General features: G+C 57.0%; 2 protein-coding genes across 2 annotated transcripts in view; one reads left to right on the top strand and one right to left on the bottom strand.

The window, feature by feature from the left end:
- The first annotated feature begins 1,256 nt into the window (after positions 1-1,256).
- Positions 1,257-14,103, top strand: SNX33 (sorting nexin 33). Its single transcript, XM_014841416.3, has 2 exons — positions 1,257-2,730; positions 9,043-14,103. The coding sequence occupies exons 1-2, from the start codon at positions 1,260-1,262 to the stop codon at positions 9,294-9,296; spliced, it is 1,725 nt and encodes a 574-aa protein (XP_014696902.3). The 5' UTR covers positions 1,257-1,259; the 3' UTR covers positions 9,297-14,103.
- The window catches only part of CSPG4 (chondroitin sulfate proteoglycan 4), a 48,368-nt gene continuing 31,762 nt past the window's right edge, over positions 10,279-26,884 (bottom strand). The window contains exons 9-10 of the mRNA XM_014841418.3: positions 26,255-26,438; positions 10,279-25,945 (exon numbers count right to left, since the gene is read on the bottom strand). Coding sequence (XP_014696904.3) covers positions 24,114-25,945; positions 26,255-26,438 — 2,016 coding nt within the window. The 3' untranslated portion in view covers positions 10,279-24,113. The remainder of the gene's footprint in view (positions 25,946-26,254; positions 26,439-26,884) is intronic.

Below are 26,884 nucleotides of genomic sequence, written 5' to 3'. Positions count from 1 at the left end.
TTGCCCAATTCCCCAGCCTGATTCTCCTCCCTCCCTCCTTCTCCCCACCCCTCACCTCCCCCCTCGGCTATTCCCTCCTTCCTCGGGACGCCACCTCCCGGAATCGCCTTTTTTTGTTTTGGAGCTGGTTTCTCGCTGGCTGCGCAGAGGGGCTGCGAGTGCTGGAGGAGGAGGCGGGCTGGGGGCGCAGCCTGCCGCCCACCGGCCAGACCCCGCGGGGCCGAGAGGAGGACGGACGGACAGACGGCCGGGCGCACCATCTGCTCGCGGGAGCTCACTCTCCAAACTCCTGTTGACTGTGTGCGTGCACGCCAGGGGTGGGGTCCCGCGCACCGAGACTGGTTACCGCGGGGGTTACCTTGGAACGGGGGTCCTTGGACTCAGATCAGGGTCAGCTTCAGGCTTAGAAACTGCTGAGGAATTAGACAAACAAAAGAGGCCACTCAGCTAGTAGCCAAAAGTCGCCTGAGCGGCTCGTCGCGCCCTCTCCTTCACCAGGGTGGGGGTTGGCCACTTGGGAGGCGGGGAGAGGGCGCCCGAACCGGCCCAGGGCCGGCCTGGGCCGCTGGGGCTGAAGAATTGGCTGCTCGTTGTGTAAGCCTCAGTCCTTGTTTTCCTGGCCTGGCTTGTTGTGAAGCCGGACACATCCACTCTTGGACTGGATTCAGAAGGCTGCTGCTTTTCTCCTTGCCCCCCTTGGATTTTCTGGATTTTTGAAAACCCAGTGGCCCAGGAGGAGGAGGAGGAAGGAGGAAAGAGCAGATTTGCAGAGGAATGTGAGAGCCTCCCAAGGCCTGAGGAGCCAGAAGGAGCTGGGAGCCAGAGCTGCTGGGGTTTCTGGAACGGTGGCTTCCGAGTGATTCTCTTCTATTTTAGAACATTATTCCAGTGGAAAGTGTCGAATTCTTGCCCTCTCAGAGCTGGTTTCTCCGAGTCACTTGACTTTTCTTCTGGGAGTAGGGGGAGAGAGAGACTCCCCCGTGAGGAACTGCCAAGGGAAGGGAGGAAGACTATGGACATGAGCCCTCCCTGCTCACATGTGTGTGCTAGGAGACCAGAAAGGGCAGTTTCTGGGCCATGGACATTGTTTTGAAGAGGAGGCTGGACAGCATCAGTGGGTGCTGAGACCCCGCCTTAGGGGCTGAGACTGAGTTGCTGTAGCAGGCCTTGAGTTGTTAGTGCATTCTTGGACACCCTAGTGAGTGTCCCCAGTTCTGGGCAGGACCCTCTCCTCATCTTTCTCTACCACTGGCCCAGCCATGGCACTGAAAGGCCGAGCTCTCTATGACTTCCGCAGCGAGAACAAGGAGGAAATCAGCATCCAGCAGGATGAGGACCTGGTCATCTTCAGTGAGACCTCGCTGGATGGCTGGCTGCAGGGCCAGAACAGCCGTGGTGAAACAGGGCTCTTCCCCGCGTCTTATGTGGAGATCATCCGTTCTGGCACCAGCTCCAACCATGCCAACTACTCCAGCAGCCTTGCAGGTTCTCTGGGCACCCAGGCAAGCTTGTATGACAGCTCCAGTGTGGCCAACACTTCCAGGAGTGGTGGGGGCAGTGGCTTCCTCTCAAACCAGGGCAGCTTTGAGGAAGATGATGATGATGACTGGGATGACTGGGATGATGGATGCACAGTGGTGGAGGAGCCACGGGCTGGTGGGCTGGGCACCAACGGGCACCCTCCACTCAACCTCTCCTACCCTGGTGCCTACCCCAGCCAGCACATGGCCTTCCGGCCGAAGCCACCCCTGGAGCGGCAGGACAGCCTGGCGTCTGCCAAGCGAGGCAGTGTGGTGGGGCGCAATCTCAACCGTTTCTCATGCTTTGTGCGCTCTGGAGTGGAGGCCTTCATCCTGGGTGATGTGCCCATGATGGCCAAGATTGCCGAGACATACTCCATTGAAATGGGCCCTCGTGGGCCCCAGTGGAAGGCCAACCCCCACCCATTCGCCTGCTCAGTGGAAGACCCCACCAAACAGACCAAATTCAAGGGCATCAAAAGCTACATCTCCTATAAGCTCACACCCACCCATGCTGGCTCACCTGTCTACCGGCGCTACAAACACTTTGACTGGCTCTACAACCGCCTTCTGCACAAGTTCACTGTCATCTCAGTGCCCCACCTGCCAGAGAAACAGGCCACAGGCCGCTTCGAGGAGGACTTCATTGAGAAGCGGAAGCGGCGGCTCATCCTCTGGATGGACCACATGACCAGCCACCCTGTGTTGTCCCAGTATGAGGGCTTCCAGCATTTCCTCAGCTGCCTGGATGACAAGCAGTGGAAGATGGGAAAACGCCGGGCAGAGAAGGATGAGATGGTGGGTGCCAGCTTCCTGCTCACCTTCCAGATCCCCACAGAGCACCAGGACCTGCAGGATGTGGAGGACCGTGTGGACACCTTCAAGGCCTTCAGCAAGAAGATGGATGACAGCGTCCTGCAACTCAGCACTGTAGCATCGGAGCTGGTGCGCAAGCATGTGGGGGGCTTCCGCAAGGAATTCCAGAAGCTTGGCAGTGCCTTCCAGGCCATCAGTCATGCCTTCCAGATGGACCCCCCCTTTAGCTCTGAAGCCCTCAACAGTGCCATTTCTCACACGGGCCGTACCTATGAAGCCGTTGGTGAGATGTTCGCTGAGCAGCCCAAGAACGACCTCTTCCAGATGCTTGACACACTGTCTCTCTACCAGGGCCTGCTCTCCAACTTCCCTGACATCATCCACCTGCAGAAAGGTAAGACCCAGTGCAGGCAGGAGACCCTTACTGAGTCTGCACTCTGCTGGGCACTGGGGATATGAGGATGGCCTAGACAGAAGAGAGCAGCTCATCTAGTCTTTCTGTCTCTGTCTCATTCATTCAGTCCACAAGTGTGTTGAGCACCTCCTATGTGGCAGGTGCAGGGATATTATTGTGGAGGGTCTGGTCCCTGTCCTCTTGGAGCTTGCTGTTTACCTTCTTGTCTGTTTGTTCATTCATTCGTTAATGTTCTCTGTTTCTGTCTCATTTACTCATTTACCCATCATGCACTGAGCTCTTTAAGGTATCAGATTGGGTCTGGGAATACGGAGATGACCAGGGCCCAGGCCTTGCCCTTGAGGAGCCCACAGGCTCATGAGGGAGACGGCCACAGACCCAGATAACAAAGAGCACAGAGAGTGGCCTGTCTTCCCACTCCTCACAAGCTCCCCTCCCTGCCTTTGCAGCTTCGGAGCCTGGTCTCACCGTTGCATATCCTATCTGTGAGCTCCCTATCTGTGTGCAGGAGGGTCCCTGTCCCCATTTTGCAGATGAAGAAGCTGGTGTTCACAGAAGGGTGGTTGCACAGGGAGTCCATGGCCCAGCTGGGAATGTCCGTTCCTCCTGCACCTCCCTAAGGACACATCCCTGTTGGCTGCCTCCCAAGGCCAGCCATGTTTTCAGTTCTCACGGCCCCCTCCATGGGAGAGGAACAGGATGGGCCCCTGTCTGTTACTGTGGGGCTGTCAAGGAACTGCCAGGGAAGTGACTCATCCCGGGTCACCTAGGGGCACCCGGGCTGGGCTGGGGGAGGAACCAGGGGTCCAGGGCACTATCCACATGACCCATCCAACTCCCCCTTCCCGAGCCTGACTTGTCGTCTTGCCTCAGCAGTGAGTCAGGGGCTGACCCGGCAGGTGGCTCAGTCCTGGGACAACAGGCAGGGCAGATGTCAGGAGAGAGGTGTGGTCCTCCCTGGGGCTGCTTGGTAACTCAGGAAGAACGTCTGCAGGGCGTGGGGCTAGCTCCCTGGCCTCTAGGCCCTGAGGTCACGCCTGGCTTGGTGGGGAGTTTTCCTCTGGGTGGGGCCTGGAGGCAGGCCTCTGGACTGAGTCTGGGGGACAGCAAATCCCACCCCTTACCTCGGTACCCAGGAGAGTCTGGAGTAAACCAGCCCTGCTCTCCTTTAGCAGGAGGTTGACTTCTAGACCTTCTCCAGCTCCCAGCCTCCTTTCTCCCCTCACTTTCTCTTCCTCCTTCTCTTCTCTGCCCTTTTTTCTCATCTCCACATACCCCTTCTTCTTGCCTCTTCTTTCAGCTTCAGGAGACCAGAGGCCTGAGTTCTAGTCTTGGCTCTGCCCCTAATTTACTGTGTGTCTCTGGGAAGTGCTTTTCCCTCTCTGGACCTTAATTTTATGATCAATAAAACAAGGGAGGGTTGGGGCTGGCCCCGTGACCGAATGGTTAAGTTCACACATTCTGCTTTGGCAGCCTGGGGTTCGCCAATTCAGATCCTTGGCATGGACCTACACACTGCTCATCAAGCCGTTCTGTGGCGGCGTCCCACACAGAAGAACTAGAATGACTTACAACTAGAATATACAACTATACACTGGGGCTTTGCCAGGGGTGGAAAAAGGGAGGGTGGAACCATGAGCTCTTAGCCCTTCAAGAGGGTGGGGGAAGGGACTCCTGGGGAGGGTCTTTTCGAGGATAGAGTGATACCTTAGTGCTGACTGAGCTCTGGGGCAGGGATAGGGTAGGGGAGGTGGCCCGGGGCTGGCTCCAGCCCACTGGGGCAAGTGTCTCCTTGTGCGGAAGTAGAGCCACGTGCGCTGCTGCCAGCGCTAGGGCCTGGGAAAGCTGGTTCGACCAGCTCCTTTGATGGCGTGTTCCTGTGGGGGCAGCTGTGAGGGCAGCAGGAGGAGGGAAGCAGGGCCAGAGGATTAAACAGCTGCCCCCGTGCAGTGCCTGGGGACCCTCACCCAGGGCAGAGCTGGGGCGAGAAGGCAGCGCCATACCCAGGGCTCCCAGGCTCACATTGAAGCAGGAGGGAGTGAAGCCGGACTGGCCTTTCTGACCCTGGGGTGGGGAGACAGAGCTGAGAGAGGCCGTTTCTGAGTCTCCACTGGAGGTGTTTCTAAGAGCGAGGGGCCAACAGTCCTCTGGGGTGACACATTCAACCTCAGACAGAGGCCAACCCACCTTTCCTCCCGTGGAGGACCCCTCTCCAATGGGCCAAGCCCTTCTAGGCTTACTCCTCGTTCTGGGCTCTGCATTGCCACTTCCAAGCCTGTGGTTGGGCAAGTTAGGGAGAGGGGCTTGGAATCTGGCTGGCAGAACTGGGCATGGGGCAAGGGGAAGGTCCCATGGTGGCCCTGTGAGTGGATCCTTTTCTCAGAGGAAAGAGCAGGAAAGTTGGGTCCTGGGTCCCTGGATTCTCTCCAGCCTGTCCCAGCATTTAAATGGATGGCCAGTGTGTGGGAGAGGCCATAGATGGAAGGAGATGGAAGGCCTAGGTGGGATCAGGAAACCAGGATTTGGACAAACATTGCCTCTGAGGTGACCTTGAAAGAGTTTTCTCCCCTCGGTGTCCACGTTAGTAAAATGGGACTTTGAACCCAGTTGGCGCTGACATGAGGTCCACCAACCCATCTGCCTGCTGGCCCAGTCCCTGGAGCTCAGTCCAGGGGTCTCCTAAGAGAAGGCAACCCTATAATTAACTGTCCATGCTAGGGCAGTTTGGAGGTGACAAGGAGCCCTAGGACAGTTACCCTGGGACAACAGGGGAAACAGTGACTGTCTAGGGCAAGCTGGGTCCTGTGGTCCCTACCTGAGAGCCAGCCAGGGCAAGGCTGTGTCCTAAGGCTCATCATAAGCCAGGGAGGTCAGTACGGTCCCCTCCATTCTACAGATGAGGCACAGTGGGTGGGATGACATGCAGAGCAGGAACTGGAGCCACATGTGTCTGACCCCACAGCCCAGGCTGTTTCTACTGTGCCAGACGGATGGGGAAAGGAGTGCCCCAAGGGTGCCTGGGGTAGATGAGCCAGAAGGGGAAGGATGAGGGAGGGAGGCTTGGGTCCTCTAGCACTCACTCAGCTGCCATCCCTGGTGGGCTGGAGGCAGGCCCAGGACCACAGAGCGTGCACGGAAGGGCCGTGGAACTCACAGGTTGGCCAAGGCAAAGTGGCTCTTGCAGGACCAAGCTCTTACCTGAGGGACAAGTGGTCCAGCCTCTGTATTCTGGGCCATCATCTAACCCCTCCTTGATCTCCCCTCCCCAGCTTCCGTAAACAAAGAGAATCCTATTGCCACAAGCCACCCACAGCTGGTTTTTGCTGTGACAGAAAAGCATTTTCACTCAGTTGCACGTAGTATCTTGAGCTCTTATTCTCTATCAGCCCTAAATACTTTATACATATTAGTTCATTTAAACCTCAACTATACTCTAAGGCGAGTGCTCTTATTATCCCATTTTACGGATGTGAAAACTCTGAAGCATTGTACCAATGTGAGCAGTATCACATCTAGTCCCACCTGTCCCATTTGACAGTGGGGAAACCTGCAGCCCAGGCAAGAGCAGTGGCTTGCTGGAGGTGACACAGCTGGGACTAGGACTCAGACCTCCTGTCTCCAACCTGGGGTGGTGGTAACGCCCTCCAAGAGATGGGGATAAGATGGATTAGGTGGGAGCTTAGGGAACATGCCTGGGACCCTGGATCTCTGAGGCTTCAACCCTCCTTTCTCCGTTCCTGGGCTCCAGCCCACAGGACAATTGTCAGGGCAGGAGGCTCCCCTGGGTCCTCAGTGCTCAGGTTGAGTCCTAAGAGGAAGACTGGGGGGATGCTGGACAGGCTTGAGCCCTGAGCCCTGACTTCCAGCAGATCTCTGGGGCATGTTAGTGTTAGCTGGTCCTGGCCCCAAATCTGAGTCACAGGGTCGAGAGGTGACAGAGAGCAGGGTGGGGCCTCTGCCTCCCCCCGACCCTTGTGGCCTTTGCCCCCCATCCCTGACTTCCTGTCTGTCTCTGGATACCTAGCAGTTGCAATAGATTCCTTCCTATTATTTGGGCCTCAATCTCCTCATCGACAAAAGGGGCCTTTCCTTCCTCCAAGACCATGGGCAAGAAAAGCCCTCTTGAATGCAGGTCCACCCCCACTGCACCCAGACTTTTTCAGGCAGGTGGGATCCAGGCTATTTCAGTGTATTCTCTTCCAGTAGGTTCCTTTTGCTGAAGCTTAACTCCAGTTTCTTTGTCCTGCTGTTTTCTACCTTCCTTCTTATGGTCCTTTGTACCCCTTGGAACCTTCTCAGATACCCGAGTCCATTGTTTGGGGGCCCCACACAAATGCTTGGAGGACCCAGCCTGGGCTCCTTGCAGTAGAAGTGGTGTCTACTCTCCAACTGTGGAGGGATACCTCTGGACCAGGCATCCCCACTTATGGGGCAGGAAGGAAGCTGGGAACCCCTAGACAAGTCTCTCTCCTTTGGGGCCTCAGTTTCCCCTGTACAGTAGTGGGATGGAAGTGGCATAGGGGTTGGACAGCTGGCCTGTAGGGCCTCTCCAGCTCTGAAGGCTCTTATTCAGGCCTCACCCTGGGTCATGGGGTGATCTGTCTTCTGCTGCCCAGGCCTGGGCAATCAGAATGGAGCAGGAGGTAAGAGGTGATTCAGGGAAGGTGGAGGAAGGACTGAATAGGCTGGGAGCTGGGGACTGTAGAGTTCTTTGGGGTCCTGTGTGTAAGCAGCCGTAGAGATTCTCCAAACTTGAGTCGGTCTGCCTGAAGTGCCACTTTTAGCCAGTTAGCCACACACCTGCCAGCTAATATGGATACTGCCTCTTCTGAAGGCATCCAGAGTTATTCCAGCATATAGAGCCTTGGCCTGGAAGATAGTAAATGCTCAATAAATGCACCAGACAACTTGAGTGAGAGTAAAAAGAATACATCTCGAAGGCCCTCAGAGACCTCCTTAAAGGAGAAGTGGGAGCGTGGATAATGAACGTGCTGTTCGTGTGCAGGAGATGCTTTGAAGTGCTCGAGTGTGTTGTCCTTCATGCCAACCCTTCCCACCTCCTGACTCTTCTCTGTACCGTAGATTCCTACAGCCCTGGGAGGAGCGAGTGCCAGGCACAGGCCAACTGCCTCCTGCCAGCAGCAGCCCTACTGCCTTCAGTGTGGCTTAGTCAAGTTCCTGTTAATTCAGAACTGAGATTCACTCACCAACTGCTTGTTGATTCATCCAGATTCTTCCAAATTGGGTCCCCTGCCCAGGTTCATCCCCCACCCCCATCTGTCAGCTGGTTATTACAATGGCCTCCTCTAGTCCACTGGAGTCTGGAGTGAGGAGGGGCCAGGTCCTGTCTGTGGGGGAGACACATACAAAGGAGAACTCCAGGTGGCCTTTGAGGTGCTATTTTAGAATCAGCAGTGTGATGGGGTTGGGGAGAGCTCAGGAGAGGAGAGATAGGAGAGGCATTCTGCCGGGGGGTGTTGGGGGAGTCTCTAGTGTAGAAGTGGCACCTGATCAGGGCCTTGAATTATGCATTGGGATCCAGCAGGCAGAGATATGAAGGTAGGAAAGAGCCTGGGGTCAGTGTGGAATGGGTGCAGGGCCAACTTCCAGAGGGCCTCACGGGTCAGGCACATGGGTGGAAACCTTGATCTGTAGGCAATAGGGAGCTAGGGAAGGCTTGGAGCCATGGGTGCCCAGCTTTGCTGCTCTTCAGGTGCTGTGGAGAGCCTCTCAGGGGCTGGAACTGAGGTGGGAGACCCTTGGGGGACTGTTGCAGCAGTCCATTGGGGAAAAGTTTGAATCAGTTCAGCAGAGATGTATCAGGGTCTGCTGTGGGCAGGCCTTCTTCTGGGTGCTAGAGACATTGAGCTCAAAGGCCCAAGGGAGGCAGTCAGAGAAACCACAGGGTGGTAAGAGCTGTGGTAGAGGGAAGTCCAAGGCACCTCAGAGCATTGGGAGGCACCTAATGCAGTGGGGGCTCAGGGAGGGTTCCTGGAGGAGGTAATGTCTCAGCTGAATTAGGAGCCAGTATCAGAGATGCTGAGGCCTGTGGTGGGTAGGGACAGGCTGGTCCTGGAAATAAATACAGCTAGCAGGGCTGTGACTGGTGAGGTGTGGGCTGCTGGCAGTGCCATAGGTGGCTGGACTGTGGGTCTGGAGTCCAGGAGCGAGGTCTGAGTTGAGCTTGATGAGGGTGTTGGCTGCCCTTGAGGGGGCTTGTGGAGGGTTTAGAGAGCAAATTGGGGAGACTAGAGCCCTAACCTCCCTTGTCCTCCACTCTACCTGTGCCAGGTGCCTTCGCCAAGGTGAAAGAGAGCCAACGCATGAGTGACGAGGGCCGCATGGCTCAGGACGAGGCAGATGGCATTCGCAGGCGCTGCCGCGTGGTGGGCTTTGCCCTGCAGGCCGAGATGAACCACTTCCACCAGCGCCGCGAGCTCGACTTCAAGCACATGATGCAGAACTACCTGCGCCAGCAGATCCTTTTCTACCAGCGGGTAGCGCAGCAGCTGGAGAAGACGCTGCGCATGTATGACAACCTCTGACTGCGTGTACCTGGCCCCTCCCCACCCCAGGCCTGGTTGCTGCAGTACACTTTGCTCTCCAGACCTCCTGTACCAGTAGTGGCTAGGGGAGTTGGAGGTGGGTTTTAGAGGAGTCATGGGTACCCCTGGGGAAGTCCCCACCCCTTAGAGATGGGGGCACAGCAGGGGTGAGAATGGGGCCAGGAACCCTCCAGGCTGAGGCCTGGGCTGCTGGTCAGTCACTTGAGGCTAGGCCAGGGTCTTAGCCTCCCCTAGAGCCTATAGCACTCACTCACCTGGCCACCCACCCTCATTCATTCAGCAGACACCAGGGCCTGCTGTGACCCCAGCTCAGATGCCGAGCACCAGAGCTGCAGCACGCCTGCCCTCAGGGAGTCCCCAGTCAAGGTGAAGGTCAGACATCAAAGAGCCAGGAGTTCCTGGAAGCTCACAGAAGGGACCACTCATTCTGCCAGTCAGGGAAGACTCCATGGACTAGGTGACATTTGAGCAGTGTCTTGAAGAATGACAAAGACTTGCCAGACAATAATGGGGACAATAGAGGAGAGGACATTTGAGAGAGACGAAGAGTGTAGCAAAGGTGGAGGCATGAAAATACCCCTCTTCTCTCCCTTACCTTTCCCAAGCAAGTTTGGCCCCCCTCAGTGGGGATTCTGGCCTGTGTGACAGAGGGGAGGGATCTTCCTTGCTACCATGTCCCTCTCCCTGCCCCACCTCCACCCCATGCAGGAGAGGCTGCAGGCCAACTCCCTCCTGACTCCTCTCCACCTGTTGAGTCCCATTGCCCCTTGGTTAGGGCACCATGCAGCATCTTTTCCCTGGGCTCAAGGTGCTGAGACAAGCTATGGACCCCAGGACCCTGGTGGCACCTTCCTGGAGGGGACCCCAAAAAGTTACCAGATATTTGAGTTCACCAGCAATAACTTCCCACATTCTGAGCAGGCTTGGACCTCAGGCTCCCAGGATCTCTGGCCCCTGTGAACCCCAGCATCCTTCCTTTTGCACAGTGGGAAACCCAGGGGAAAAACACAGGGCCGGCCCGCCCACTGCCCCAGGGATCCTGGGCCACCTGCCCACAGCCAGCCGCACTGTGATGCCAGCCAGGTCCTGGTTGGGTTGTGCTGTCTCTCACCCACCCGTGTTTACATCTTTGAGGGGGCCACTCCCTCCTCCCCTGCCAGGGCATGATCCAGCAGCGGGTTGGGGGAACTGACAGGTGCCACCACTGGCCCCCCCAGGAGGTCATGGCTGCACCCACTACTGCTGCTTGAATCTTTTTTCTTTCTTTCTTGTTTTCTTGATAAATCTTTTACAATTAAGATAACAAAAGCATGACTTTTTTTCTTTTGGTCTGGAGGAGATGAGGGGTGGGGGAAGAATAGAACCCTAATTGTCCCTGGGAGTTATTGGCCCAGATTCTGAGGTCATGGTGGGCCTAGAATTTACCCCAGAACCTCAAAAGTTGGGGTGAGGGCTGTGCTGATGGGAGGTGCTAGCTGGGGAGCTAGAGGTGGCCATGGGCCCTAGCTGGATGCACACCCTTCCCAGACCTCACAGCCTCATCTCTCTAATGGGTGGAGTCCTGCCAGGGGGTTGGCTGTGCTGCTCTGTGATCTAGTGATCTAGGCCTGAGAGTCGCATGAGGAAGGGATAGGAAGCTGTGCCCAGGACAGTCTAATCCACAGGGGATTGCTCTCCCCACAGAGGTGTGTCCCTGTCTTGCCCCCAGGAAAGCCCTGTCCAGGGGAGGGGGTGGGGCTCAGAAACTGTCCTTTCCAAGCAGTCTTCCAAGTGGCTTCCAAGTGGGAAATGGAGGAGGACCCTCAGCCATGCCCTTGGGGGTGCCCCAGGCAGGATGAACAGGAGCATGTTCATACACAGGACAGAAGTGCACTGGTGAAGCCACAGTTCTCTTTCAGGGCAATAGGGACTCGGAGGAGGGAAGGCTGCTGGGGTCCGGGCATCAGGGGAGGCTCTGACCAGGCCAGGGGCCCCGGGAGCTCGTGGGCAGTGAGATGGGGTCAGGGGCAGCAAAGGCTCCCCGTTCAGTACAGGGCGTCCTCAGAGGAACTTCTGGAATGGGCCTCTGGCCTTGGGTCAAAATTAGGTCAGATTTGGGACTTTCTGTGGAATTTTCCCCTCCCTCCTCCCTGCCCTCCATCCTTCATTTTCCAACCCACCCAGGGACCTTCCTGCCCTTCACTTCTTCTCAGCTTTGACCTCCAGGTGGCCTTCTACAGAGGGCACTCTGACCACAGGAGGAGGTCTCCTTCCTGAGGCCAGTCTGCACAGAGGTGATGGGAATGCTCTTCTTAACCCAGAGTGCCTGGACCGTCCCCGTTCATGCTTCCTGCCCTGGGAATAGTATTACCCTCTTGTACTCCTTCCTCCCACTCCTCCCATCCTCAGAGTGAGGAAGTTGGTCTGACAGTTTTCTCAGGGGGGCTTGGACCCAGGAGAAGAATCAGAATGTGATGTCTTGGGATGGGTCAGGCCTACTCCAGTCATCCTGAGGTCTCTAGGCTGGGAGAGGCGTATGTGTGGTTGGGGAGTGAGGATGTCACAGTCCCCCCCCCCCCCCCCCCCCGCCCCCGGTTTCTTTCTATCTCTGTGGGTTGGGGTGTTGGGAGAATTTAAGATCCGTCTGGGCTAGCCAGAAACCCTTTCAGCAGGGGACTGGGGGACCAGTTGGGGTGGGTGGTGGCAGGGCCTTCTAGCTGGCCTCAGTCACATGCCAGGCAGATGTTCCAGGCTGAGCTGGGCCCAGCTGCCTCCAGTTCCCTCCCTCACTTTTCTGTGAGGTGTTGGAAAACAAGGCGTCTCTTTCTGCCCTGGTCAGCTACCAGGACCTGGGGGTGGGTGTCGGGGGACCCCGATCCCCAGTCTTGGCCCAGCCCAGGAAAGAAGTCTGCTTTGTGGTCACATGGTAGGGTTGGGGATGGAGGAAGCCCTCAGGTCCTGCATCCTGTCACCTTCTGGACACAAGAGGGCCGTGAACCACTATGCCATAGCTGTACCACAGCTGTGCCACACCTGGAGCAGAGCCAGGCCTGGGGGAGGCAGGTGGCTCTAGGCTCAGCTTAGCCCCGCCCCTCTATCGCATGGCAAGTGCCATACAGTCATCCACATGTCCACAGTCACAGAGACAATTGCCCAACACAAAGCAGACACAGCCACACAGCCACACAATCTGCCCTCAGGCACATAAGCCACACCTGGCCACACACACATAGGCATGGTCATATACTCAGCCATGTCCACAAACGTGTTGTCATCCATTCACAGCATCAGCCTCAGCCACATCGTCACAGCCATACCAGCGACACACACACATTTAAACACACACGGCCACAATATCATACATGCTTATAGCAAAGGTGTCACACATATGTAGCTGCACTTGGACTGCAGCTGCACCACCTTCTGAGGGAGCCAGCTGGGCTCATCTGTCATCTGACACCACCAAGTTCCATTCCTCATTGCACAGATGGGGAACTTGAGGTCTAGTGAGGGGTGGCAGCTAGTAGCATCACCCAGTGGGGAAGGGGGATGCTCCAGGGCCAGCACCCAGCTCTCGGCTGGCTCTGTGGTCTGGCCTTGCCCACCCCTGGGCAAGGCTGCCTCTGAAGGCCCCTGGCTGAACCCAGGCAACAAAGCTCCAGGCATCTCCCATCTCTTGAGCCAGAGCTGAGGCTGCGGCATCTACGCGAGCAGGAGCCAGGAGGTGGTGGGCAGGGCCCAGGCCTGGGCGGGAGGAACATTCCTGCACCATCTCCTCCCCAAGCATGTGAGGACTGGGCCCGCCCTGCCTGCCTGCCTGCCCGCTGACTCAGGCCTCCAGGAGCCAAGCCTGCTCAGCTCACCACCTACCCCAACTTGCTTCTGCACCAGTTCAGCTCCAGTACCTCTCTCCACTGGCTGGGGCAGAAGGAGACGGTGAGCTGTAGCAAAAAGACCACGGGGAAAAAGAAAAATTCACCTCCCCCAGACATAGCTCAAAAGGGCTGATTGTGAAACCCTGCTCCAGGGTTCAACATAGTTTAACACAAACCTTTTTTCCTTTGGTTTTGTTTTGTTAGTCAAACCCCAAATGCAGTCTGGTCTGTTTAAAAAGCAGTGTTTCATAAGTGGTGGCCTCCTTGGTCTGCACAGCAGCCCTGGTAGGCATCATTATTCCATTTCACAGATGAAGAGACCTGCCTAGGATCATACAGTGAGGCTGAGGTGGGGCTGGACTTGAACACAGCTCTCTGGCTTCATTCCTTAAAGTCACATGATTAACACATGTAGGTCCGAAGGAAGAGGGGGTGGCAGATGTCCGCTCCAGAGGTGTGTAAGAATGGGAGGCCGGCAAACCAACTGCTGAAATGCGACGGGACTTTGAGGGTAGGATGAGTCCCACCAGCCCCCAAGGGATGAAGAGGCTGACGACAGCATTGCATGGTGGCATCTACAGTGACTCAGGATCTCCATTTACAAATAACCATGTGTGAGGAACATCCCTTCATTTCTCTGTCGCTGACCTGAATTTCTCTTTTGCTTTCTCATTCTCCCACATACTAAAAAAGGTAATCTGAAACCAACGTAGGGATCCCTCCTTTCCCCAGGGATGCACATAAATTTTGGAGATGGCACATTTGAAGACCATAGACAGGCCCCTGGCACTTTGAATTTTAGGGGCTGAATCACACACATGAAATGTGCCTAATTCCACATTAAGGGTAAATCATATATACGGATTTGAGTTGGGTTCAGTTTATTACTTGACAATGTCTTGTCTTGTAGGTATTTAATTAAACTTTATTAATTTTGATTTTGTCTTTTCCCTTTCTTTTGCTTCTTCTTTTAGTGTTCTGCTACTTTTTTTTTTTTCCTGGCTGCCAACGTTGTCGTGGGTTCTTGCAGAGCTCCTGGACCCCGGCTCAGGGCCTGTGGTGCCCACCGTGGTCCTAGGTTAGCATGGGGCCTTTTGGTCATCTTCCCCCACGTCCTCCCTTCCCACCATCTGCTCCTTTGATCTTCATCCTGAGGCATCTGTGGGTCTGGCCCTTTCTCTGTTTTGGGCACTCAGGGCTCCCTCAATTGCCCCTTTATCTTGTGGGCCTCAAGGAACCTCAAGGGGCTAGCAAAAGTCCCTGCTGTGGCCTGTGGCCTCCTCTGGGGCTTAGGGTCATCACTCCACAGCTCCCACCACATGCTCAAGCACAAGGAGCTTTGCGGGCTGCTTAGAGACCCTGTGCAACCCCCTGTCACCTGAGGTCTGGCTGCCTACATGCAGCTCTGCCTGGGAAGGGGTCCAAGTCCCCACTGCTCCTAGCTCTCCCAACCTCTGGGGCTTCCACCCTCCCCTAGTGTAGGCAGCACCGTGGTGGACACTAGATGGCCAGAATTTCACAACCACCTTGTATGCAAGAGATTCTCAACATCATTGTACAGACCAGGAAATGGGGCCCATCAAGGGAAGTGCTAGAGTAGCCGAGCTGGTGCGAGACGGGACCCAGGCCTGGGCCACCCATCCTGGGAGGCAAATGGCTGATGCCCAAGGTACAAGTGGAGGCTGGCTGGAGCCGGAAGGCCCCTGGAACATCTTCTGGGCTGACCTGATCTGCCTTGCTGCCGTTTTGGCAGGACTGCTTTGGGCAGGGTGAGTATGAGGGTCCACTAGATAGCCCTGCTACCCCCCAGATAGTAAGAGGCCCCCTGGTTCCTTTCCCTCCACCACCTGAGGCAGGCCCCCAGTGGCTGAGCTGGAGCACAAATCCTACTCTTCACACACTTGTTTCTTAAATGCTCCATGCTTCCATTTCTCCATTTATCACAGGAGTTCCAGATGGCTGTTGGGAGGGTTCTGTGAGCAGCACATCAGCTGGACAGTGCCTGCACACAGCCAGTGCTCAGGAAGGAGCAGCCTGGATTCCCAGCCTCTGAGTGGAGCCTCAGAGCAGCCCTGGATAGAGGCAGGCCCACTTCATAAGTGAAAAAACTGATGCGGTGAGCCCCTTAAGGCCTGTGGCAGGGCTGGGCCTGCGACTAGGCCCCTGACCTCCCCTTGACCTTGATCTTTGTCCCCTGTTGTCACCCTGTCTTCACAGGAATCAGACTCCTTGCTGGCTGTCATGGTTATTTGTCAGTCCAGGGCAGGATACTGTCACACACACCATCACACACAGGATGGCATGGCCCAAGAGTGAAGAGATGCAGGCTCACACCTCAGGCCTTCCTCGGGTGGATTCCTTGGGGGGACCTCAGGCAAGGTCACCACTCAGTCTCAGTTTCCCCCAGTATCACTCAAATGATGGTTATCATGATTACACAGGGGCACAAGTTCATGAGTATGGGCATTGTCACTGCTCCAGGTGTGCTGCATCCTCAAAACCAGAGAGGGGCCTTGTGGACTGTGTTAAGAGTTTAGAATCTGGGCTGGCCCCATGGCCAAGTGGTTAAGTTCACGCCTCCGCTTCAGCAGCCCAGGGTTTGGCGGGTTTGGATCCTGGGCGCGGACGTGGCACCTCCTTGGAGAAGCCTTCCCTGACCATCCAATCTGAAGAGCCTTCCTCGTCCTAGTCCTCTGACCCCTTACCCTGCCTTGTTTTTCTTCATTTTACTTATTATCAACTGCCAATTACTATGTGAATGTATTTAACTTTTTATTATGAAAAGTTTCAAAAATATACAAAAACAGAGAAACTAGTATAATGAAGTGCCCACACTTCAGCTTCAATAATTATCAAGGCTGGACCAATATTTTATTCTCCCACATCCCTTGCTTCCAGCAAACTCCAGACATCACACAATCTGATCTGCAAATACTTCAGTGCAAAAGCTAGATTTTAGATGTTTCTGTCAGAAGGCAGCCTTCAGGGGAGCTGGGGTTTGTCTGGCTCATGGCTGCATCCCCGGTGCCTAGCACAGTGCCTGGCTTGCAGCAGGTGACCCAGGACATCTGCACGGCTGTGTCTCAGGTCTCCAGGGAGGGTATGTGTGCAGGCTCTGGTTTGCACAGATCTGCCGCCATCATTGAGTGCGTTTGCATGTGCCTGTGTGCATGGTTGCGTGTGGCAGTCCCATGAATGTATGTGTGCACATGTATGTTGCTGCAGGAGTTGGTGGCTGAATGCATGCTTCCTCCCTGACATCATGTCCCACACCTCCCAGGACCCAGTGACTTGCTCCTGGGAGTATTTCCCTCTTTCTCAGAAAGGCTTGGAGTGTGAAAGGGTGGGAGAAGGGTACGCACCAGTCCTTGCCCCATCCTCTAGAGGGCTGGGTTCAGGCCAGGGTGGCCCCGAGAGCCCCTCCCTGTCCTTCTCTGGCCAGCAGGCCAGCAGGAGGCTGAGGCTGTTCTGTCCCGGCTGGCAGAGTGGACAGCCTCCTCCCTCCCTGGCACTGAAGCCCTGCCCAGTTGGGCTGGTGTCAGCTTGGTGGGGCGTGGGGTATGTACATATGAGGGGTGGTGGTATCCCATCCTGGCTCATTCCTAAGGTTCCTAGGGTAACCCCTGGGTAGTCGGGCAACTGAGGCCACTCAAACTGGGGGCGACTGGCTGCAGAGCTCTGGCTCAGGGGCTCAGCTGCACCGGACTTCCCACTCCCATTCTGCATCTTAAGGGGTTGGCCCTGGAAGGTGGGCAGTATGGAAGAACATGCTTCCAGCCCAGCACAGGTTTACTCCCAGGGGCTACTTCCTGTCAGACCAGGGCTTTCACGGTTGCTTCTCTCAGCTTGACCCAGACTCCCTGTCTGCTCCAGGGCCCAGTCTCCTCATCTCTCAGGCTCCACATCATCTGCCCCAACTCGCATGCTCTGCCTTCACTTCAGTACTCCCTGTTCTTCAGGGCACAGCCCAGGCTTCCTTCTCCAGGAAGGACCTCCTTCAGGTCTTCCCCGAGTCCACCCCTCCCACCCTGCCCACCTCCACCTAGGCAGGCAGGTTCCAGCAGGGCTCCTCCTTCTTGGGTCCCCGGGTCCAAGCCTCCTCCAAGGAAGGCCAGATGGTCTCTGCCCACCCCACCCCAACCTCAGGGAGAGTCCTCTGAATCAATGGGGTGGGAGTGCAGAAGGGGAGGTCAGAGCAGTGCTGCCAGCCTCTCCCACCTAGAACTTGACGCTTGCTGCACACCTCCCTCTCCCTGCCAAAGCCCAGCAAGGGAGAGTGCCTCGATGTCCCTCTTTTCCAGATGGGAAATGTATGCATTTGGCCTTCCAGGAGGACTAAGCATTCATTTAGCACCTGCTATGCACCAGACACTGTGATGTCTGTAACAAATTACAACAATAACAGTAACATCAGCTTTGAACATTCGTTAGGCACCTTCAGTATGCCAGCCTCACATGCTAGGCAATTCAGTCACAACCACTGTTATTACAGCACTAATACTAATGGTCAACATTTACTGAGCATTCACTATGTGCCTAGTGCTGTTCTAAGAGCTCTGCTACAATGATGACCCTTTGAAAAGAAGCCTTGGTCAGCTGCACTGTTTTAATAGCTCCTAACTGAGGCAGAGGAGTGGGAACTGCGCTGGGGCCTCTGTCTGGCCACATCCCATGGATGCAGGTAAGGATGGGAAATAGGGCAAAAAGGAAGACAGGAGGTGGGGCTCCAGGCAGAAAGCAGGCTGCGAGCTCCCCCAGGCCTGGCTCCATACTCTCTGGGGTCCATGATCCTATCCTGAGTTAGAACAGGTGGGTGGACTTGTATAAGTTCATTGGGGGCAGACAGTCACCACCTCTGCCCTCCCTCCTTCAGTTCATGGGTTCTGTCCCCAGACTCTGAGGTTCTCAGGGAAGATCATAGGGCTGAGGTGCTGAGGCCTGGAACATTCTTGGGGGCCTCAGGCCCTGCCCCAGCCACCTGTCCAGGTGCCATACCCCTAAGGCAACCTTTCAGCAGGACCGACTCAGAAGGGGCCCTTCACCCTGAGTTGCTGCCTTCCAGGAGTGCCCAGGCTTTGCCAGCCTCACCCACCTGTCTGCTCGCTCAACAGCTCTTTACAACAGGCTCCACCTTCTCCAACAAGACCTGACAGGGCCACCCTGCTGCTCTCTGGGTCTTGGAGGTCTCTATCCTGGCCAGCACGTCTGACAGCCCTGGCCCCCGACACTTGCCCTGATGTCTCTCTAGGTGCCAGGAACCCCATTGCTGAGAGGTGTATCCTTGGCATCTGGAGGGGTTCTGAGCCTCCAGGAGGCCCAGCTCTGCCAGTGAATTGCTGTGTGATTGTGGCAAGTCACTCCTCTAAGGTTGGGATTCAGCCCCCCGTTGAATGCAGGGTCCTATGGGTTGGGTAGAGGGGGCTCACCCCTAGCCCTGCTTGACCCCTTGCCCCTGAAGATTGCGATCTGGTGAGCCCTGCAGTAGTTAGACCAGCTGGCACGGGAGGTTCTGAGAAGGGGCTGTAGTGGAAGGGGGAGGCTGAGCATGGGAGGTTCTGGGTTGGCTCCCCCTCCTGTCTATTTAATCAACTGTGACTCTACCTGTGGTGTGCCTCCACATATGATTTGGTAAAATTGTCCTGCCCATGGGGTCCTGAGCAGACAGACCCCAGGTGTTGGGGTGGAAGGGAGCCATGGGTGAGTATGGAGGGAGAGAGGTGAGCTCTGAAGAGTCTGGGAGGCACAGATTAAAACCTGCTCCTTAGAAACTTAGGGCCTGGGCCCAGGTCACCTGGGCCCTGGAGGGGATCTGGGCGCCAGAGCAGTGGTTGGGAGCCCAGCCAGCACCCCTGGGGGATGAAGGAAGCAGGGAACCAGAGGGAGAACTCAGGAAGGGAGGTCTGGGCAGGATTGGCAGTTGGAGACCTCCTGGCCAGTGGGAAGGGAGGGGCTGGCTCTATTCTGGCAGTAGAGGTTTACCAGATATCTACTATGTACCCAGCCCTGGGCCAAGCTGGACCCTGCCCGAATGGAACACACAGCATTGAATTGTGTTTATTACAAGGTACAGAGGACTGGGGACTTTGCCAAGTCTGGGGACCTCAGCCACCTGGGAGGGAGGGGAGCTGGGCACCCCAAAGGTACTCCCAGCACACATGCTGGGGCCACAGCCGGCATTTGTTCTGGGGGTAGAAGGGACAGACAGTGTGGCAGCCTCGGTCCAGCCTCTCTTGCTCCCCACCCTCTGCAGGATGGAGAGCTCTGGGGCCCATCGCCTCCTCCTGACCAGGTCTGGGTGGTAGCCTGGCGGACAGCTGCTTCCTCCTCCTTTGCCAGCTGCTGCTGCTCCACCATGGGGCAGACCTGATGCACTGACTGGTGACCTTGGCCAGACACCTCCTTTTGTTCCTCCCTTTGCAGAGGAGATCCAGACAAGTGGGGAGGGAAGGACCAGCTGCACTGCAGAAGGCAGGGTGTAGGGGGTGCTACAATTTCCAGGGACCTGTCTTTGGGAGGTAAGTGGGGGGAGTAGGCTACTTCCTGCAGACCCTCTCCACCGGATTAGACCTAGCTGCCGGCTTCACCCTCGTCGGCTTCAAAGTCTTAGATAATCCATCTAACCTGGGCCTTCAGGACCCCAAGACTGGGTCACTTGAGTCCTTTGAGACCTCACAAGGCAACAGAAAAAAGCCTTGGATTTAGCTCCAGGCTCTGGGCTAACAGAGCTGGTAGTTCCCAGGTTGGGAGGCAGGGGAGCTCCTCCAGCCCCCAGCTGAGGCTGTTTGGGTAGAAAATTCCATTCTTGGTCACTGATTGATTTAACCAAGGCTACTTCTGTCTTTAGGGGCTTCTAGAACATCTGAAATGTGAAGGAACTCAGCACAACCCACCAGTTATCCTGGTGGCCACAGGGGGCCCTCTTAGGAGCTGGCACCTTTTATGAGGACAGCAGCTGTCAGTTAAATACTGTACCTCATTGAGCTGAGGATGGAAATGTGACCAGGAAGTAAGCTGGGCATTAGCTGCATCAGCGTTAGCTGCTGCGTGGCCGCCCCTTCCATGGAAAGACCCAACATTCTCTAAGGAGAGAAGGAAGCAGCCAGAGCCAGCCATCCTCCTATTCTGGGCTCGCCCTCACCAGCCAGCTCACACTGCCTGGTTAGGGCACACATCATGGTGTGGTAGCTACTCCCTGGCATGTCTGGGGCTCTTCAGGAAGGGCTGGGTGGATTCCTATCTGCATCTCCCACAGCATTTCTGGCACAAAATGCCCTTGCCAATGCCTGACTAATCCTAGCGGTAACTACACAGGGATGGTGTTAACCAGGAGAGCACCTCAGTGAGGACGGGAGCTGTGGAGAGAGGGATCCAGCAGGTCTGGTTCCCAGCCCAGTCCATCCACTTGCCAGTGCTCCCTCACATGTTAGGACCAGGAACAGGAGACCCAACCAGAGAACTCTAGGGGGGCTGTCAAGGTACCTCTATCCCTTTAAGATCTGGAATCTTCAGGGCCCAGAGGAAGATGCCAGCACCCCTGGCAGTTCCCACTGGTCAGGAGAAGTGTGTGTGTGGGGGGGGGGGGGGAGGACTCTTTCTCTTGCTTCCTATTGGAGGAGGATGGCTCCAGCTCTGTGGGTTCCATGGCTGTCACAGCAGCTCCACTTAAAGGGCCAGCTCCTAGAATGAGGAGAGGGGCACAAAGGGAGCCCCTTCTTTAGCACCTAAGAGGCTAAATCATTTAGGGTGGTGGGCAGGGCTTCCAACCTGGGGACCCGGGGATCTGAGCCCCTCTGGCAACTCCTACCCTGCTCCCAACACTCCCTCCACCACCCCTCCCACTGTGGGGTCACTTCCCAGTTCTGCTGCTGTCAGCTTTGGTCCCTGGAGGAGCAGGGCATCCTGGCCCTCGGCTCAACATGGCCAGCTCCTGGGACTGTGGGAGGGCCACAAGCGAGGGGCATTTATCGCAGAAGTTTGTGAGTGCACCTGTTTATGTGTGTGTGTGCATGTGTGTGTCATGTAGGCAAGTATTTATCTCTGTGTTGTGCGCCTGAAGGTCTGAAGGTGCACAGCTGTGTGCACAAGTGCACATTATGTGTGTGTGTGTGTGTGTGTAAGAGGGTCAGAGGCTCTGAGACATTCCCGAACACTTGTACACAGGTTGGCTCTCATCCTCAGCGCCTGGGAGGAGCTAGTTCCTTAAAGGAAGGGGATGGTGAGTTATTTCACAAAGTGGTTGGAATCCCCTTAAACCTGGGTTGGATATCAGAAATCTGCAAGCGATTTACATAAATTGAGGCCCCACATTTAGAATGGGTTCTGAGTTTGGTGTGCCAATGAAAGACCCTCTCCCAGGTCCTGGCAGAGCTGCTAGCCCAATACCTAGGTGTCAGCCCACTGTCCAGCACAGGCTTAGAGGAGCTGGAGCAGTGTCAGCCTGTGCCAGCTCACTAGGGGCAGGGCAGGCCAAGCTGCATTGAACAGAGGGTGTCGTCAGTCCTCTGGGGAGGACTGGGGGAAATTGGAGACGAGGCCAGATCCTGCCTGGCGGGTCTGTCACCTTTGTCTCAGCTTACACTCCCAGGGAAACTGGCCGGCCTGGGTGGAGATTGGCCCCAGATATCAGAGCCCTGAGGATCCAGCCCTGAGCTCGAGAGAGACAGGGCAGAGTGTAAGGTGTGGCCTGGAGACACTTTGGCAGGGCCCCTGTATGAGGCTGGTCTGGGGGTGCTGGAGAGACCAGGCTCATGAAGGGAGTCGAGGCCGGGACTGTTCCCACCTCCGGCCCCGGCCTCCCACCTTGTGAGGCGGCTTTTCACTGTGGCAACAAGAGCAGGCTGGGCCTCAGCGGTCTGGTCCGCTAGACTGCTGCTTTGCTATGTGACTCTGGGCAAGCCTCTTCCCCTCTCTGGTTCTCAGTCCCCTCTTGGTCCTCTGGGGGCCCTTTCAGCGGGATTCTGGGTTTCCTGCCGGGAGCTTGTGAGAGAGTGAAGGAGGATGTAGGAGTCTGGATGCTGAGACGTAGAGGGCATCGGGGAGGGGTGGGCCAGGGGAAGCATGGTGGGGAGGAGGGAATCTTCTCTCTTGCCCTAGTTCCTGGCTTAGATGTGACAGATGTTGAGGCACAGGGAAGAGGCGACTCTGGTCCCTAGGCCCAGGTCAGCTGCCAAAGGCTAGCTGGGGCTCTCCACCCCCAATGTGGCTGTGCTCAGGATCCTGTCCACTCCCCCTCCCTCCAAAGCTCAGACACCTCTCATGCTGCTTTCTTCTGAGGATGTCAACCTATTCCCAGGGCCCAAGGTATCCCCTGGGACCCAGAATCTGTCTCCACCGCCCCCGACCCTGGGAGACCCTCAAAAGGGGAGGGGCTAGAGTATGGCAGCTCCTCAATAACTCATAGAGGGCCTTCTGGAGATGCTCTGTCTCAAACCCATCTCTATCCAAATGATGGACTCTGGGCCATGTGCAGGGATAGCGGGCTTTTCAGAATTCTTGCTGCTCACTCTGCCTTTGAACAGGAGCACCCTGGGTCCTCTTGTTGGAAGGGTGAAGACCAGCAGAAATCTTCCTTGTGACAATCCCCAGGGAGCTGAGGGGAGGCATCTGTGGCAATCCCCTTCAGCCTCCCTGTCAACACCAAGTCCCAGCCTTGGGATCCCCAAGTCGCCCTCAGCCTCCTCACCTTTGCTGCTCCAACCTTTTGAGAGGTAGATGGCAAGGGACAGGGCTGTGGAAGCCAAAACTCAGGCTAAGAAATCTTGACCCGGGACACCAAATATCTCTTAGTTTCATTTTTTCCTTTAAGCTCCTTGGAGAGGGCCTAGCCTATGTTCCACAGCCTGGCCAACCTGCCCACACAGGTGTGGGTAGAGGAGATTTGGAAGGCCCCAGGAGATGGAAATTCATGGCTTGCATGGCCCCGTCTACCCTGTTGGCTGAGGCCCGGCGGGATGGCCTGCCCCAGGGGAGTTCAGCCCGATGTGGAGGAGGGCCCAGTACATGGTCAGACAAACAACACACAGCTGTCCAGAACCTCTGAAGCACCGTTTATCCAGGCCCCATGGAGCCGAGTCCCCCAGATGCCCACCCCCCAGTCCTTTGGGAGCACAGGCCCTGCAGTGGCCCTTGGCCCGAGACCCTGCATGTTGCCCAGCCCTGTCGGCTCCTGGGCCACAGACCCATGCTTGCCTACCTTCAGCCCATCAAAATGGGGCCTGGGAATGAACTGGCCTCAGACCCTCCTCTATCCCATGCCCGCATGGGCTCCATTAGTTGGGGCTAGCTCAGCACCATGTTAAACAGCTTCCTTACAATTCCCCTTAAATAAGCCCATCTCCAGAGCAACCCCCCACCTTGTACCCTGAATATATTATTCTACTGGCTTGTGCCTTCTAGAGAGTGGAGGGGCTCTCTCCTCCTGCCCTCTGCTCCAGGGAATACCATCTTCCTAAAGGACCAGGGGAAAAAGTTTTCCTCTCAGCCCTGGGGCAGAGATGAGGGGAGGCCTGGCTTGGAGTGGAAAAGCCAGGAATCCCCATGTGCCCCTCCCTGCCCTCACTTCTCCTTGCCTTCTCAGCAGGCTGGGTCAGGTGTGACTTACCCAAGGTCAGAGACCCAGGACCCAGAGTCCTGACCCATCTAGGAGGCTGCTCTGGTATTCACAGCCCAAGCTAGCTCCAGGGCAGGGCCCCAACTCTGAGCTTGCCTCTGGCCTTGGGCGCCTTGCAGTTCTCTAGGCATGGAGGGAGCTGGCGAGATTCCAGCTCTTCACTCCGCTCTGTCCTGGACCCCTGGACTTCCTCCCAGCACCTTCCGTCCCTAGTGTCCCCAGGTCTCCCTGGCTCTGGGGACACTCAGACAGCACCAGGGCATGGGAGCAATGGGGCTGGGGCCTGAGCAAGCCTGTCCCTGGCCTGAGCAGCATCTGGGCCCAGACCAGGCCTCACACCCAGTACTGGCCGTTCTTAAGGGCAGGGTTTTGTGTCCGGCAGAACTGAAGCAGCTCTGGGTCAGGCTGGCCCCCTGGTGGGGGCCCCTGGCCAGACACGGCTGTGAGTGGGATGGCCTGGCCTGGCTCTACCTTGCGGAAGGTCTCAGTGTCGCCAGCCAGGCCATTGCGGGGCTTAGCAGTCAGCACCTGGACATTGTGTTTGCCTGTCTTGTTGCGTTTGCGGAGGTAGAAGAGCAGGGGCAAGATGAGCGCCAGGAGCAGGAGGACCAGGCACACGGGGATGATGATGCTGAACATGTTGGCTTCAAGAAAGCCCAGGAAGCCCCCACTAGCCACGGTGGGCATGGGGCTGGAGGCTGCTGGAGGCTCGCCCGTGGGGGTGACACTCTCTGGCTCCCCTGCTTCTGTCCGAACAGCCTCAGGGAGACTGAGCAGGGCCACACTGTAGGGCCGGGCTGCATTGTAAGGCTCAGTGGCAAAGTCCAGTGAGGCCACAGCAGGCGGGACACCCTGGGCCCACAGTTCCAGAGTGAGACTATCCCCTGTGGGGGTGGGGGACATACCCTCTGGCCTGCCCACCTCCAGCCCCAGCCTTCCATCCTCAAGGTCCTGCTGAGTGAACTGCTCCACAAGCTGGCTGCCCCTGGGCTCCGTCCTGGCCCGGGGCATGCGGACCACACGGCCGTGCTGGGGTCCCGCCAGGAGCCGGAAACGGGGCATACTGCCTGTGCGGTTGGCCAGCTCGGCTGCATCTAGGACAGTGGAGTCCAGGCGCAAGGTGGCACCCTGGGGCCATGGCCCTCCTGCCCACACATGCAGCAGAGCCCTCACGGTGACGTTTACTGTGGCTGACGCGTTGGCACCCCTGGCAAGTGCCAGGATGCTGAAGTGGTCACGAGAGGAGGAGAAGTTGGTGAAAGCAAAGACCACCTCCCCCTGGTCTACCTGGAGCTGGCTGAAGGCTGTGGCAGGCCGCCCACCCACCAGGAGATGCCCGTACTGGGGCCCCTGAGTGAGGCGGTATGCTGCGTCAGGCTCCTCCCGATCTGAAACTACCTGGAGTTGCTGCCGGCTCAGTGAGGAGCGCCCTAAAGCTTGGGGCACCTCTAGGGGTGCCTGCAGTTGCACCTCAATGGCAGATGGCAAGACATCCACAGCCAGGGACATGGGCAGGGGTGGGCTGGCCCCATCAGACACGCTCAGCTGGAAGATGCCTGCCACACTGCTCCCATTGGCCACGAAGGCCAGCCGCCCGGCGTCCACATCAGCCTGCGTGAAGTGGGTCACAGGCCCTGGGCTGGCCCCTGCCAGGCTCAGGAAGCCGTTGTGGGGTGCCCGCTGTACCTCGTACTCAATTTCCCCGGGAGCCGAGTCTGGGTCCACCACATTCAGCTGGGCCCGGGAGATGGGGATGCGGGAGCCACGGGTGAGCCGGAGCGGGACGGAGGCCTGCAGCTGAGGTGGCCGCTCATTCACATCCCGTACTGTGATGGCAAAGGCCTCTGAGGTTTGGGGTCCCGCCACTGAGGCCCCTGCTGGCCCTTGGAGGTGGGCACGGAAGCGGAAGCCATCCTGCTGGGTGCCCCCACCTCCATGGGCGTACACCAGCTGCCCTGCAGCCAGCTCGGACTGCAGGAAGTGGGGCCGCCCGGCATGAAGGGGCTCCTCGGACACCAACAGCTGGCCCCGGGTGGGGAACTGTGTGATCTGGAAAAGCACGTCGTGTTCTGGGCGCTGCGGTGAGAGAACGCTGGCCAGGAGGTTGGAGGCGTCGAGGGCAGCTGTGGTGATCTCAGCCCGCTGGCCTTCGGGGACCCAGAGACCTAGGGGTGGGACATAGACTATGAAGGTCCAGTCCACTGAGGGAAGAGCCATGGACCCCAAGACCAGGCCCTTGGGGCAAGGTTGTGCCTCCTCCCTCAGACCAAGTACCCCAGAATGAGGGTCAGAGTCCCCAGGAGGACAAGGACCATGTCTGCCTTCTGATCTCAAGGGATCCCCACCTGCCCACCCTTCCTATAACTTCCCAGGTCCTGGGAGCTGGCACGAGCTGCTGACCCTGGCCTTGTGTCCCCTCCTCTGTGGGCCTCTCCCAGTGTCCCCTCAACTTTGCCAGCCATGATGTTGTTCACCTTTGTTCCTCCAGAGGCGGCTGGGGTGCTGAGGACAGGCAGCCTCGAAAGATACAGCTACAGCAAGAGTGGCGGCCACATCGGGGGCAGGAGGCGAGGACAGCAGGAGCTCCAGGGCATCATGGGCCTCCCAGAAGGGCTCAGGGGGCATCTCGTGCTCATACAGAACATTCCCAGCGTATACCTGTGGGGACACCCCATGGTTGGATGAGAAGAAGGTCCAGCCTATGGTGCCCAGGAGCTCCCTCCCAGGCTGGCACCGGCACTGGGCGTTGCGGTCTCCCTGCCAGCCCCTCAGTGCCCAGCCTCACTTTCGGCTTCCCCGGCTAGACCTATCACTGTGTCTGTGACGGCGCTCTCCCTCACTAGCTCAGTGGGTCGCCATTAGGCAATCGTGAGCAGTGAAGCGCTGAGTCCTGGAGCCAGATGACATGTCAAATCCCAGCTCTCCCGCTTTGAACAAATCACCTCATTTCTCTCAACCTCTGGAGAGAGTAATACTCCACCTTCTCTCAACCACTTCCACCACCTCCCTTCTTTCTCCTATGGTGTCAATTTCCCCCGAAATGGATCATTCCCATTGTCACAAAACTATGCTATTCTGCCATCTTAAAAAACTTCTAACTTCAC

This window comes from Equus asinus, chromosome 2, assembly GCF_041296235.1.
Source record: "Equus asinus isolate D_3611 breed Donkey chromosome 2, EquAss-T2T_v2, whole genome shotgun sequence".
Lineage (NCBI taxonomy): Eukaryota > Metazoa > Chordata > Mammalia > Perissodactyla > Equidae > Equus > Equus asinus.
Note: the sequence above shows the minus strand (reverse complement) of the source record. Positions and strands in the feature narration are given on the sequence as shown.

What these genes read in the sequence shown, in the direction of transcription:
- SNX33 (XM_014841416.3), top strand. Translation starts at nt 1,260, where the DNA reads ATGGCACTGAAAGGCCGAGCTCTCTATGACTTCCGCAGCGAGAACAAG. An exon ending in CATCATCCACCTGCAGAAAG is followed by an intron (nt 2,731 to 9,042) that starts GTAAGACCCAGT and finishes TACCTGTGCCAG; the next exon opens with GTGCCTTCGCCAAGGTGAAA.